General features: G+C 36.3%; 1 protein-coding gene across 2 annotated transcripts; it reads right to left on the reverse strand.

Moving 5' to 3' along the window:
- Window positions 1-2,185: 2,185 nt before the first annotated feature.
- Window positions 2,186-10,980, reverse strand: LOC122580956 (ABC transporter G family member 29-like). Of its 2 annotated transcripts, XM_043753103.1 has the most exons (22): window positions 10,790-10,980; window positions 10,313-10,522; window positions 9,799-9,883; window positions 9,542-9,701; window positions 9,045-9,121; window positions 8,886-8,939; window positions 8,557-8,647; window positions 8,189-8,490; window positions 7,459-8,051; window positions 6,952-7,112; window positions 6,630-6,739; window positions 6,389-6,542; window positions 6,212-6,295; window positions 5,995-6,146; window positions 5,427-5,759; window positions 4,247-4,537; window positions 4,076-4,159; window positions 3,786-3,919; window positions 3,475-3,702; window positions 3,001-3,172; window positions 2,632-2,886; window positions 2,186-2,532 (listed from the first exon to the last, which is right to left on the reverse strand). In XM_043753103.1, the coding sequence occupies exons 1-22, from the start codon at window positions 10,963-10,965 to the stop codon at window positions 2,260-2,262; spliced, it is 4,179 nt and encodes a 1,392-aa protein (XP_043609038.1). In that variant the 5' UTR covers window positions 10,966-10,980; the 3' UTR covers window positions 2,186-2,259. The 2 variants fall into 2 exon arrangements, with proteins under 2 accessions (XP_043609038.1, XP_043609039.1); XM_043753104.1 differs by lacking the exon at window positions 6,212-6,295 and having other exon boundaries at window positions 6,374-6,542.
- Window positions 10,981-12,110: the final 1,130 nt, after the last annotated feature.

Below are 12,110 nucleotides of genomic sequence, written 5' to 3' on the forward strand. Positions count from 1 at the left end.
GGGCATATAAAAAAAAAACTTCCGTGTTTTCAAGTTTATCAAGTCTTGTCGTTTCATGTGTAATACATCCGGTATGGCCACACATATTCATAGCTATAAGTCTATAACTACACATCACATATACATATGAGCAATGTGTACCCTCCCCTCTTTGCTGCTACCTTTATTAGTTGAGCTCATAAGCTCATGAGGCTAATAAGGGGTACATTCTAGTAAGATGGACCACAAGGATAAATACATATATCCATTATCATGTATATGTATGCATTATATATGCAAGAAAAGCTTAGGACAAACTACAAAACAGGTGCCTAGATCTAAGTGCAAATTGGCCAAAGATAAATTAAGCACAAAAGATCCAAGGCAGGACCCAAGTTAGAAAAAATTTAAATTAAATATCCCATAAGCCTTTGAGGGATGGGATAACAAATCAATGTGGATATATGGCTCCTACAAGCGTGATGGATAGCTTGAAAAGCACACATAGTTCGGCTAATAGTATCATGCATTACTTTATTTGATAGACATGTTGATATTCAACTAATATGAAAGGGCTAAATACCCACTTGCATTTTTAAAATATATGTATATATATGTATACATATATACTTGGATGAAAAGATAGAAGTTGGCCTAAAATCATGCATTCCATCTTTATTTTTCATTGGTCTAAAAATTTTAGGATGTTACAGTTCTAGATCCATTTTTGTGTTCGTAATTGAGGAATAAAAACAATAGGAACCCTAATTGTAACGAAGGAGTAGAAACAATAGCAACCTTAATATGAATTTACACCATGTACATTTTTGGACTAGTTACATGTTTAGTCCCCGTATTATCACAATCTCAATTTTGGTGCCAAAATAGTGATATTTTTCACAAGAGTTGTCGAAATTGACAGCTCCGTCTATTTTCCTCCGTTAACCATGTTTAGTAGTCAGTCAGTCGGGTTGATATCTTTGTGTCAGTCTTTTCATAAACTCTGAGTATATACCTGTAGAACACACCTACAAAAGTTGTCCAAAGAATCGTAAGACGTTGGTTGACCCATCATACGCCAACTGGCGTACAATGGAAGTACATTTTTAAAAAATGTTTGAAAGGGGCCGACCCGTGATATCGGTTGGAGCATTGTGGAAGTATAAAGTGAGCGGGTAATGTTGTATGTCGTTAAAGAAATGTATATCTTTCACTATATGGAGAAACATTTCCTTGGGCATTTCAAAACGCCGTCGGAAATAATCAGGGGCATAGACGGGTTACGGGGCGAAGTAATTATTAAATAAAACGGGTCGCCGCGTCGACATGGTTTCTGGGTATATATGGTCCTTCTTGGTGCTCTTGGTATATTCTACCGTGTGGAGCTTTCCACTTCTCTTTCTTCATTTTTCAAAAAAGCAACAAATGTGTTCAACATTTCGGGATCTATTGTATACTTACGGATGTATCAAGTTGAATCCTCATCGAAACTCGACATTTTTATTTTATGAAATGGTAAATTGTTTGAAAGAGTGTGTTTGATTTTGTAAAATTTTTTAATGAAACGAAATAGAATGGATGAAAGGGCTAAATGAGTGATGGGTTGAATAAGAAAATTTTTATATTTTGAATATTGTAGCCATTGGATTCAAAAAATAAAAGATAAAAAAAAAATAGAACTGAAGGTTGCAGCAGCCCCACACCATGCGCTCCTCACTCGTCGACACCCATCCACACAGCGACGGCCAAACGACGACAATCGCATCGACGGACTTGCTGCCAATAGAGTCGTCGTTGACGAGGCCATCGACGCTCTACTGACAAAGGCCTAAGACTTCAATAAAATTTAGCATTTACAATTATTTTCTAGGGTTAAATTAACTAAGATCAAAAAGTTTTTGTCTGCATGAACTTACAAAACCTCTATTGTATGCATGAACTTTGTAAAAATGTTTAAATTAACTAAATATGATTGACCAATCAAAAGTTTGCACGTGGTAGCTCATATGAGGTGCCACGTACACATGTTACATGACTTGAACATTTTTACAAAGTTCGTACATAGAACGGAGGTTCTCTAAGTTCGTGCATATAATAACTTATCCTATGTATTCCAAAGTCAAATGTTATTTTACTTGACTTTTTTTATTTATCTTATTGAGAATTAAGGAGTTAGGATCAAAAAAACTTCACAGGCGTTCTATAAATTGCATACAGATGAATCACGCATTCACACTTATGTGCAAATTAACTTAAACTGGCAGTTACATGATTTGCTGTCTATCTTGTCTGGAAGTTCAGTTTGTTCAAGCAGTACGCATACATGACTGCAAAGAACACTGCAAAACTAACTAAAACTACTGCCACTAGTCCCAAGTATTGCTCTTCATATCCAAAGTGGCTTTCAACATACCATTTGATTGTCGGCTCATACGACATACCGGGCACTTTAATAGTGTCTTTCACATCACCATACTGTGAAGCAATCAATCCTTGAAATGTCCATGCTAGTGGGCACATCCAGTAACACCATACCCACCACTTGGGGATTTTCTGATAGTTCGTCATACAAAACATAAGAAGATATGTTATGGTAATTTCAAGATGTTAGTTATCCTTGATTAAAGAAAAATAAATTAAAATGTAAATTACCGGTCTTGGGATGAAGAACCCCGAGAAAAGATTAAAGAGGGAGTAGAAAGCGGATGTGAGGATAGATGCGAGTTGGTCGTTAGGTGTGAGTGAAACAGCCATTAGTCCGTTGTATGTGAAGTAGAGGAACGTCAAGAAGTGTATGAAGAAAAACCACAAATATTTAGTCGCTGTCCATTGGAAGCTCACCATGGCATATACAATAAGCGTGTAGTATGTTGTTTGTAGAAATACATAGGGTATTTCCACAATTACCTGTTAACAAAATAAACAAAGTGTTCTCTTATTAGTTTTCCACATACAAGTAGAAAAGTAATAATTTTGTCAAATTTGTGAACTATAATTAGTTTTGTGAAGAGGTTCTGTAACCTGTGCCATTGCATATGGTAAGGCTGAGTACATCCCAGCAGCTCTTTCACGATAGAATACTGTTCTTTCAAAGGCTACTATTGGCACTATTGTGCTGCCATTGTTGATTCCAGCAAACAATACAGCACCATACAGACCCCCAAAAATCATTGTCAGGTCAGTACTACTATCCCTGAAATGGAATGTAGTACATAATGGTAAGAGCGGTAAGATTCAGACGGGTTGGGTCAGAAGTCAAAACAGATTCAGGTCAAACTAGTTAACTAGATTATTCTCTAGAACAGGCCAATAGTTGGCTTCCGTTGAGCCAAAAGCACTTTAATCTCTATTTTGTAAATAAATACAGTACGTAAATCATCATTTTTAATCACTAAAAGATTATTCTAAAGAATAATAATCTGGATAAAGCGATTTCAGTTGTTGTAACAGAGTCTACGTTCTAGATTCTAAACGTACAATAGAGTAGAGACTGACCTTTTAGTACCAACTTTCCAAAAAATTGTCCCTACTAATAGTGCGGTGACAAGGGTGAAGGAGAATCTAACAAGATTATAATCTGGAGTTCTCCAATAACTTAACCATTGTTTCTGCATACAAGACTTGAATTGTCCCCACATTGACTGGGAATACTGTGTTCCAAAGAAAAGTTCTTTTGTTCCTGAAGGAGGTATGCTTAATTCTTCGACAAGGCTACTATTTATTCTGCTAGAAAACACTTGTGTTAGTATGAAATAACGGTGAAAAAAGATGCGCATGACAGTATAATTTTATGTATCTTCACGTACTGATAAATGCTTGATGACTTGTAGTGCTGTGCTAAATCAATCCCAAGATTCGATTCTGCTGCAACTGAGGTGACTTCAAGCATCCATGTCGCCGGATTTTGCCCTTCTGCTATTTTTGGAACCCCAGGAATTCCCTAGAATGCATGGTAAGTTAGGTCGTTAATTTAGTATTTGCTTCAGATATCTCCATGTGGACATACGTATTACATATGCATGTGTAATATTGTTTACATACATGTTGATCGTGAACTTATGAAATTGGCGAGTCTTATTGAGAGAAGCTTAAGTACCTCAAGATAGTCGACAAGTTTCTCTGACTTCAATCCTAATTGTCCCGAGTAAATCACTTCTCCTCCTGCTTTCAGCAGAAGTAGCTGGTGAAAGATTAAAAAAGTTATACACAAATACACAATGTATTTGATATTGCAGAAAATAAGGTGAACTTATATTTTTCGATATACCTCGTCAAATGATTCAAAGATATCAATGCCAGGTTGATGGATGGTGCATACAACCGTTCTCCCGGTGTCCACTGTGTTTCTTACTGTTCTCATAACAATTGCTGCTGCTCTTGCATCAAGCCCAGTTGTAGGTTCATCCATAAATATGATTGATGGGTTAGCGACGAGCTCTACCGCTATTGTTAGTCTCTTTCTCTGCTGTGTTGATAAACCTGTAACCCCTGGAATCCCTACAATCATGTCCTTAAGATTCTCTAGTTCAACCAATTCCATAACCTCCTCCACGAAAAGCTGAGTAAGAATAGTAACGAAAATTAGTCTTAGGATCTTAAACTGCCACCATTTAGAGGTGACAAAGTGGATGGGTTGGGTAATAGATAAAAAAAAAGGGGCAATTTTTATATACGTTATTCTGGGTTGAGCCAAAAAAATTTAATCCAAAATATTTAAATTAGTCATATAAAGGATAAATGTGTTAAGTATAATCATAAAACTCTTATTATCTATAATACCCTTAACCATTGTGCACAAGATGGTAACCACATTTAGTCCGATTTCTGCTTCACTTAACCATTTTGATTAACCACATGGGCGTAAACAAGTCAACCTTGTGATAAGCTTCAGCACACTTTCAAAAGTTATTCGAGCTCGAGTGGAGTTGGAGCCGAATAAATATTAAACGAGCTGAGTAATAAAACTCCTAAGACTAGACTCAACTCAGGCTGTTCAAAATTATGTTCTAAGGTAAGATTCATGCTTGTCTGTGGTAACTGGTTTTCTAGATGACACGTTATAAAAGATTTAACATTCTCAATTTGTATTCACATTGGGAAGTGATTAATCCTCCTAACTAAATAGCCTAAAAATCCTCCAAATTATTGGATGATGTCATGTGGAAAAATCAGGGGGCAAGATTAGGAAAGAGAATTAGTGGATACCGCATGTCACCTTTTTAAAAGTGTTAGGAGGATTTTTAGGCTATTTAGTTAGGAGGATTTATCATTTTCCTTTCACATTTCATCGGTTTCAGCTTGATCATCATTTGGCTGGGTGACCTATACTGGCTAGCAAAAATAAACTTGTTTCTGAAGTTTGAGAATTGTAGTGGGTGAAATCAGGATAAAACATAACCTGAAAAGACCCATTCATTACTAAATGATATGATAAAAATAGACTTTACCATCTTCTCTTCTTTACTGATATCTTTAGGTAGTCTTAAAAAAGCTGAGAAAACCAGAGATTCATAGACGGTGACTTGCGGTGAGTGAATGTCGTTTTGTTCACAGTATCCTGAAATCCTAGTAAAAGTTTCTTGTACTTTCGGGAATCCAGAGATTCTGATGTCGCCTTCTATGCAACCACCAGTCTTTCTTCCTGATAAGACATCCATCAGAGTTGTTTTTCCGGCTCCACTTATCCCCATCAGTGCTGTCAGGACTCCGGGCCTAAATGTGCCACTTACCTCCCTAAGTAACTGGAGCTTCTCATCTGTAACACCCTGTTCTTTCATTGCCTGTCAATAATTCACTAAATCATACCACCGTACCACAATGTATGAAATATGACAACTAAAATATGATTATTTTGACTTCAAGTCACAATACTCGAATAACCAGTTACTGAAGCAGATCCAAACACCCCATAGATGTAGCATTTACATACTTGATTCTTAACCAATTAAACTGTTTATATAAGATGGTGTCATCAAGGATAGGTTAGATGTCTCAAATAAAGAAATCTATACTTACAGGGGGCATATCCACGTAATAATTTACGTTATCAAATGACATGGATAACGGAGTAAATGGAAGAACCATCCCTCTTTTGTGAGCAGCAGCATCTGCAGCCTCAAGACTAGAGTCTGCATTTGTATCTTGGTTTTTCTGGATAACCATCTTGTCTGAAAATGTAAAATTAGAAGAATATCCATAACTAACTAATTTTTAGATATGTAATATCCCTTACTTGAGGTTTTTGTGTTAAAACTTTGATCAACTTCTGTCAACTTTGCTTCGTTGTCAGGTATAGTTGCCTGTGGTTTTCCTGGAGCTATTATTTCAAAAGAAAACTGTTAATTATATGTCAAATACAACACGGTAGAACTTATCTCATGCTTAGCCTAAAAACCAGTATTAGACTTACCATCTAAGTATGCAAGAGCGAAAGTAAAGAGAATGTTAAAAAGGAATGCTAAACCGAGAAGAGCGGCTGCTCCAATCCAAAACCAGTTTCTATCTGGGGTTACTCCAAAGTTGTCTAATATCGCTACACCCAATCTGGTAGTGTTGTCTGAGCTCTGAGTTCCAGTAAATTTTACGTAAATCTTATGCCATCGCTTTTTGACTGATGTTATTTATGTAAGCAAGATGTAGAAACAACCTACCATTTTGTTCATCCATCTTGGAGCAAACAGTTCATTTGTAGTTAAGGCATTGAAACCATAGCTTAATGGTGAAACCCAATAGGCCCACTGCCACCAGTCTGGAATCCGAGCTATTACAAAATGAAATAAGATGTCAAATTAGTTGGTGATCAGAATGTGAAACGGATACTTTTTGATAATAAGTGCTTCCAGAACCCGGCCCAAATAAGCTGACAATTTTCTCTTGATGAATCAAAAAGATATATCTTATTATTATGGAATATATGCATCTTCAACACTAAAATTTAAGCATTTATTCTAGGATTTGGTGTTGGGAACTTACCTTTAGGAAGAATAATACCACCCAAAAGGAAAGTTGATTCTAAAATGAGAGTTCCAGCTGTGTTGGCTATGGTCATTGTTCTGCAAACTGCAGCGATGAGCCTGAATATTCCGGATGCCATTTGCTGAATCAGAAAGGTTAACAGCAAGTGCTTGAAAAACCTGGCAAGGGGTCGAGTTTTACATTTAGTTACAATGTATAGATTATTTTTTTCAAAACTAACAACGAGAATAATCGATAAAATTCCATACACTTTTAAGAGACTGGCATCTCTTCCACGGATTCTTAATTTAACAATTACAGTTAATCATAGTTGATACTTTTCGGTGATACAACAGCACTACTATATGCTTGTTACGTTAACCACAATCGTGGACCCATAGTGTGACTACAGAATACAACATGTGAAGCATATATCTCACAGTTGAGACGTATAAGGTGCTTATATGAACTTTGCCCTCTTAAAAGTACAAAATTCTATAATACTTGTATACTTTAAAAGTATACCTGCTAATTTCCGGGGCAAATCCAATAACGTAATAGGTCAAGACTGTCCAAACGGTAGACTCTACCAAAGAGATCGGCACACGTAGGAGGATAGTTGGAACAGTGAATGCCCAGGTTGGATGAAGAAGGAGGTCCCTATGCTTGTACAATACAGGAAGCCTCTCAATGGTCATTGGGAGTTCAGGAAACCCATTGAACATATTTGTAATTAGAGCAAACAAAAGAGCTCCAACATAAAGAGCGCCATCTTCTTCATTTCGGGAATGCATTCTAGTCCTCAAGAACATTGTTGCTCCAATTATTGCCACAAAACTGATTTGAAGAGTCTTCGCTATGTAGACTACAGCAGTTCTTTTGATCAATAATAATTCTTTATCAAAGGAGGCCATAAATAGTTCCTTTTTAGGGACTAAATATTTCTTGAAGACAAGAGCTGATTTTTCAGTTTTGTTGTATGGTACATTTAGCTCATTTTGTAGATGTTGACCAACATGAAAATGTTTGAAATGCTCTGTGAATTGTGACACTGAAACATAGGTATACGGCTTGCTTTTAACCGCCCAATATTGTTCTTGATCCTTCTTGGAGATCACCTATGATGACCACAAAGTCTAAAATTAGTACTTGAATAAAAACGCTTCACACTTATTGTTTTCAGACATCAATAGTTTCCAATTTTGTCGATAAAAAAGTTTATCAGATCAAGGAAATTACACCTATAGGTTATTACCTCTTGCAAGAAGTCAGCAATTCCTTTTCTCTCTGGACATGTGAATCCCAAACTCTCAAAGAAGTCAACAATATGGTCTCGTGGGCCTTGATATATGATGTGTCCTTGTGATATGAGGATTATGTCATCAAACAAGTTAAAAACCTCGGGAGAAGGCTGAAGGAGGGACATGAAGATGGTGGCATCCGTCAAATGTGCTATCTGCTGCAAACACTTGACTATCTGAAATGTTGTTGAGGTGTCCAAGCCTGATGATATCTCATCCATAAATACCACCTTTGTCGGCCCAACTAGCATTTCTCCTGTTTTCGTTAATCAAACGTTAGGCCAGTCACATACTTGCTTAATGGTAGCAGAGATATTATTACCTGTTGTAAGGCGCTTTTTCTGTCCTCCAGATATTCCTCTTATCATTTGGTTTCCTGTAACTGTGTCTCGGCACACCTCAAGTCCCAGTATCTATTTGGCATAATAACAGACATACATAAGTAATTTTGACTAGGTAAAAGTATACATCTCTGGAAATAAATATGTTTTGAAAATTCGATTTAGACTTGGCCCCCGTCTTAGAGAAGGTTAGTAATACTCTGCTCGTTGAATGAGGGCATGTTATATGATAGCTGCTGTTCGTCGTCTGAGTGAAGGTTAGAGTCGAATTTTCTGTATCAATGTATGCTAAAAACTCTCACCGACATACCTTGATAATGTACTCGGTAATTAGGTTGTTCTCATATCCTTCCATTGCAGTAGCCTGGATTAAAACAATTGATAAGATCATTATGGCATGTGTTAAAATGCTAATACTCGAAAGTGGAAAACTAGAATTGCCTATTTTCATATTTTGATCTCTTTCTACCTTCATGAAGAGGTCAACTTCTGCATCTGGAGATATCCCGGCATCTTTCTCTTTTTTCTCAAGCTCCGTTTGCAATTCTGTAAGATATTGTTAGCTTTGAGATTGGAACTAAAATAGGTCAATCTGGGATATGTTTTATCACCAACTTGTTGAAGGGGCCTGTTGTTCAGGTGTCCTAATGTCCTCACAAAAGGTCTCAGGTTTGAACCTCCCTCGAAATGGGTCAAATGAATAAAAACTCACCCAAAGTGTATATTAAACTCTTAGAGCATCCTAAAATGTTTTATTTTTAATTTTAAGTTATGATCATAAATAACATAAGTGCTGTAATACACTTGACACTCTAATTTTTAGAAGGCTTTTATATAAAAGTCTCAGGTCAACCCGACCCAATCTGCAACCAGCCCTTTCTGCCACCTTTCATTGCTTTCAAGAAAGTTTCTTCATGAAATTTTACACCCGCAAAAACTTGAATACAAATGGTAAAAACTATGTACCATATCTAGATCCAGCTCCCTGACACCTAGCTGAAAAATCAAGAGTTTCTTTGACTGTCATTTCTGCTACATGAACATCAGTTTGACTGACGTATGAAGATGTTCTCTGTGGAACAAATTCTTCAAGTTTATAGCCGTTGTATGTAACTTCTCCTTCAACCTACATCACCAAATATGTTATCAAATATTTATCTTCATATTTTCTTTTTGTCCAGAAATTTGATGAAGATCCTTTTGAGGAAATTTTTAAAACTCACTGTTAAGCCAGGGTCTGACCGTCCAGCCAAAGCCTTTAAAAGCGTCGTCTTTCCAGAGGAGGGTGGCCCTAATAGAAGGGTCATTCTGTCATTGAAAAACAGTTAAGTATTTGGTTAAATCTTCCATCGCCCTGGTACACGACAAATTAAACAATTGGCCAAAAATTTTGTAGAACTTGAACATGACAAATACATGTGAAGACATGCAAACTATGAACGTGCAATCTTTCCTGCTTTCCTGAGATTTTGTTTACCTTTGGGACCAAGTTTAAGTTTCCAATTTCAGTTTTCCAAATTTAGAGATTTTTGCAACTTCAGTAAACATAAGCTCACGAAGTTTGACCAAAGATTCGGACATAGCAGTTTTTACCTTATGAACAACCTGTTGAATGCTTAGAAATGTATTCTGAATATTTATATTTATTATCTATAAAGCAAAGTCATATCAACTGTTTTTTTTAGTTTATTGTTTTGATGACGACTTCTAAAGCATTAACCAAATGCAAATATATACCTAGAAGGCTTGATGATCCCAGAAACATGATCAAGAACTGTGATTTTTCTTGTCTTGGATAGTCCAATACCAAATAAACCGAACGCCATATCAGCAAGGTTGCGGGCTGTGTTTGTTAAAGTTGGTATAGCTCTATTACCAACATAGCATGTAGTTTTCACTGTTAAGTTGTCGAAATGAACTTCAACGGTTGGAAGAGTCATGCCAACCCTGTATCCCAAAAGAAAATACAATATGATGATCAACAAAAGGTCAATATTAATCAAACCTCTGGCTTTGACTAATTTTTGATAGTCACTAAACTCATTTAAATTGGTCATTTGAATTTATATGTGTTCTGCAAAAGTAAGCACTTAAACTAGTAGCAACCTAATGACCATATTTGTAAAAGTAAGAAATGGTGCAAATTTTGATGGACTATAAATTGTTTGATATTAACTAGAGATGGATATAAGTAGTAATTAGCAAGAAAAGAACCTATTAAATCTGTCTCTTAGCTTCCTCAATATCCTTTCGTTATCGACCTCAGGAACTTTAAACATCATGTCAACAATCTGTTGATGATTATCAGCACCAAGGTGTTTAACTTCAACTTGTTCGTCCTCACTCTTCTTATGTTGGTTTTCAACATCGTCTGCAATATAAGATGCCATGAAATCTGTTCGTAAGCGTTCAAAAGTTGGCAATTTCTCCAACGCAGCAATTCTCAATGCCTCTTCGTCTTCCTCTGCTCGACTACTCCTTATAGTACTATCTTCATTTTCTCTCACAAATGATTCTACTTCTATGCTCCAACTTTGGCTTCTGCTTTGTGTTCCAGAATTCGCCGGTTTCTCCATCTGATCAGTATCTTTTGCTAGTGTTTACATTTACAATATGCAGCTTAATATTTTTTTTTGTGAATTTGAAGTCATGCAATAAAGATATATTGGCACATTGTCTAGTGTAAACAAGCATGCACATATGTATATAGTGTGTTGGGCCTTGTCTGCTGGCTAAATGGGTGGTTCGCGTGACTTAAGAAAGCGGACAAACCCAAGTTAATAGAATAACTTAATGACTTTGTATACCATTATCTCTAGTGAGTTATATATTCAAAATTAATCTTGATAAAATAACTGAATATGTTGTCAATATGTGAATTTTAAGCGGCATAAGATATAGATTCTTTAAGTGGTAATTAAAATTAGTCGAGTCAATCAATAGATTAAAAAATATGTGGTTTACAAAAATTAGCCTGGTTAAATATACCCAAATACCCAAGGTTTTTCGACTTTATAAAAAATACCTATAAAATCGCAAGACCTCTAGGAAGAGTTGCGGATCGTAGGCAGTGATTGAGGATCGCAATCACTGCTTGAAGAAGCAGTCCTTGCGATCCTCAAGCAAGGCTTGCAATACTCAAGCACACCTTGCGATCCTCAAGCACTTGATCCGCAAACAGTCCTTCCGATTTTGACTCTTTTTTTTTACTTTATGATTTATTGTGAAACTTCATGTACTTGCAATGCGTAAGAAATTAAAAAGTAATCCGAACTCTATGCCATGCATGCATAGTAACCATGTGACATCCACCCTGAGATACGTGTTTTGCAGGATGACTTACGAGGAGGTGATTGATTTATGACCAGTTTGTGCCATGCAAGCGGACGTCACCGCTTTATGGTCGCTTGGACGACGCGGTATAGTTTATTTCAACATTTAGTATTTGTTTATTTTGGTATTTGATTATGTACACAACTTTTTTTATTTGCTAGAAGTTAATGACATAGAGGCCTGATTGCTTTTTTATTTGTTT

This window comes from Erigeron canadensis, chromosome 9, assembly GCF_010389155.1.
Source record: "Erigeron canadensis isolate Cc75 chromosome 9, C_canadensis_v1, whole genome shotgun sequence".
In the NCBI taxonomy this organism is placed as follows: Eukaryota; Viridiplantae; Streptophyta; class Magnoliopsida; order Asterales; family Asteraceae; genus Erigeron; species Erigeron canadensis.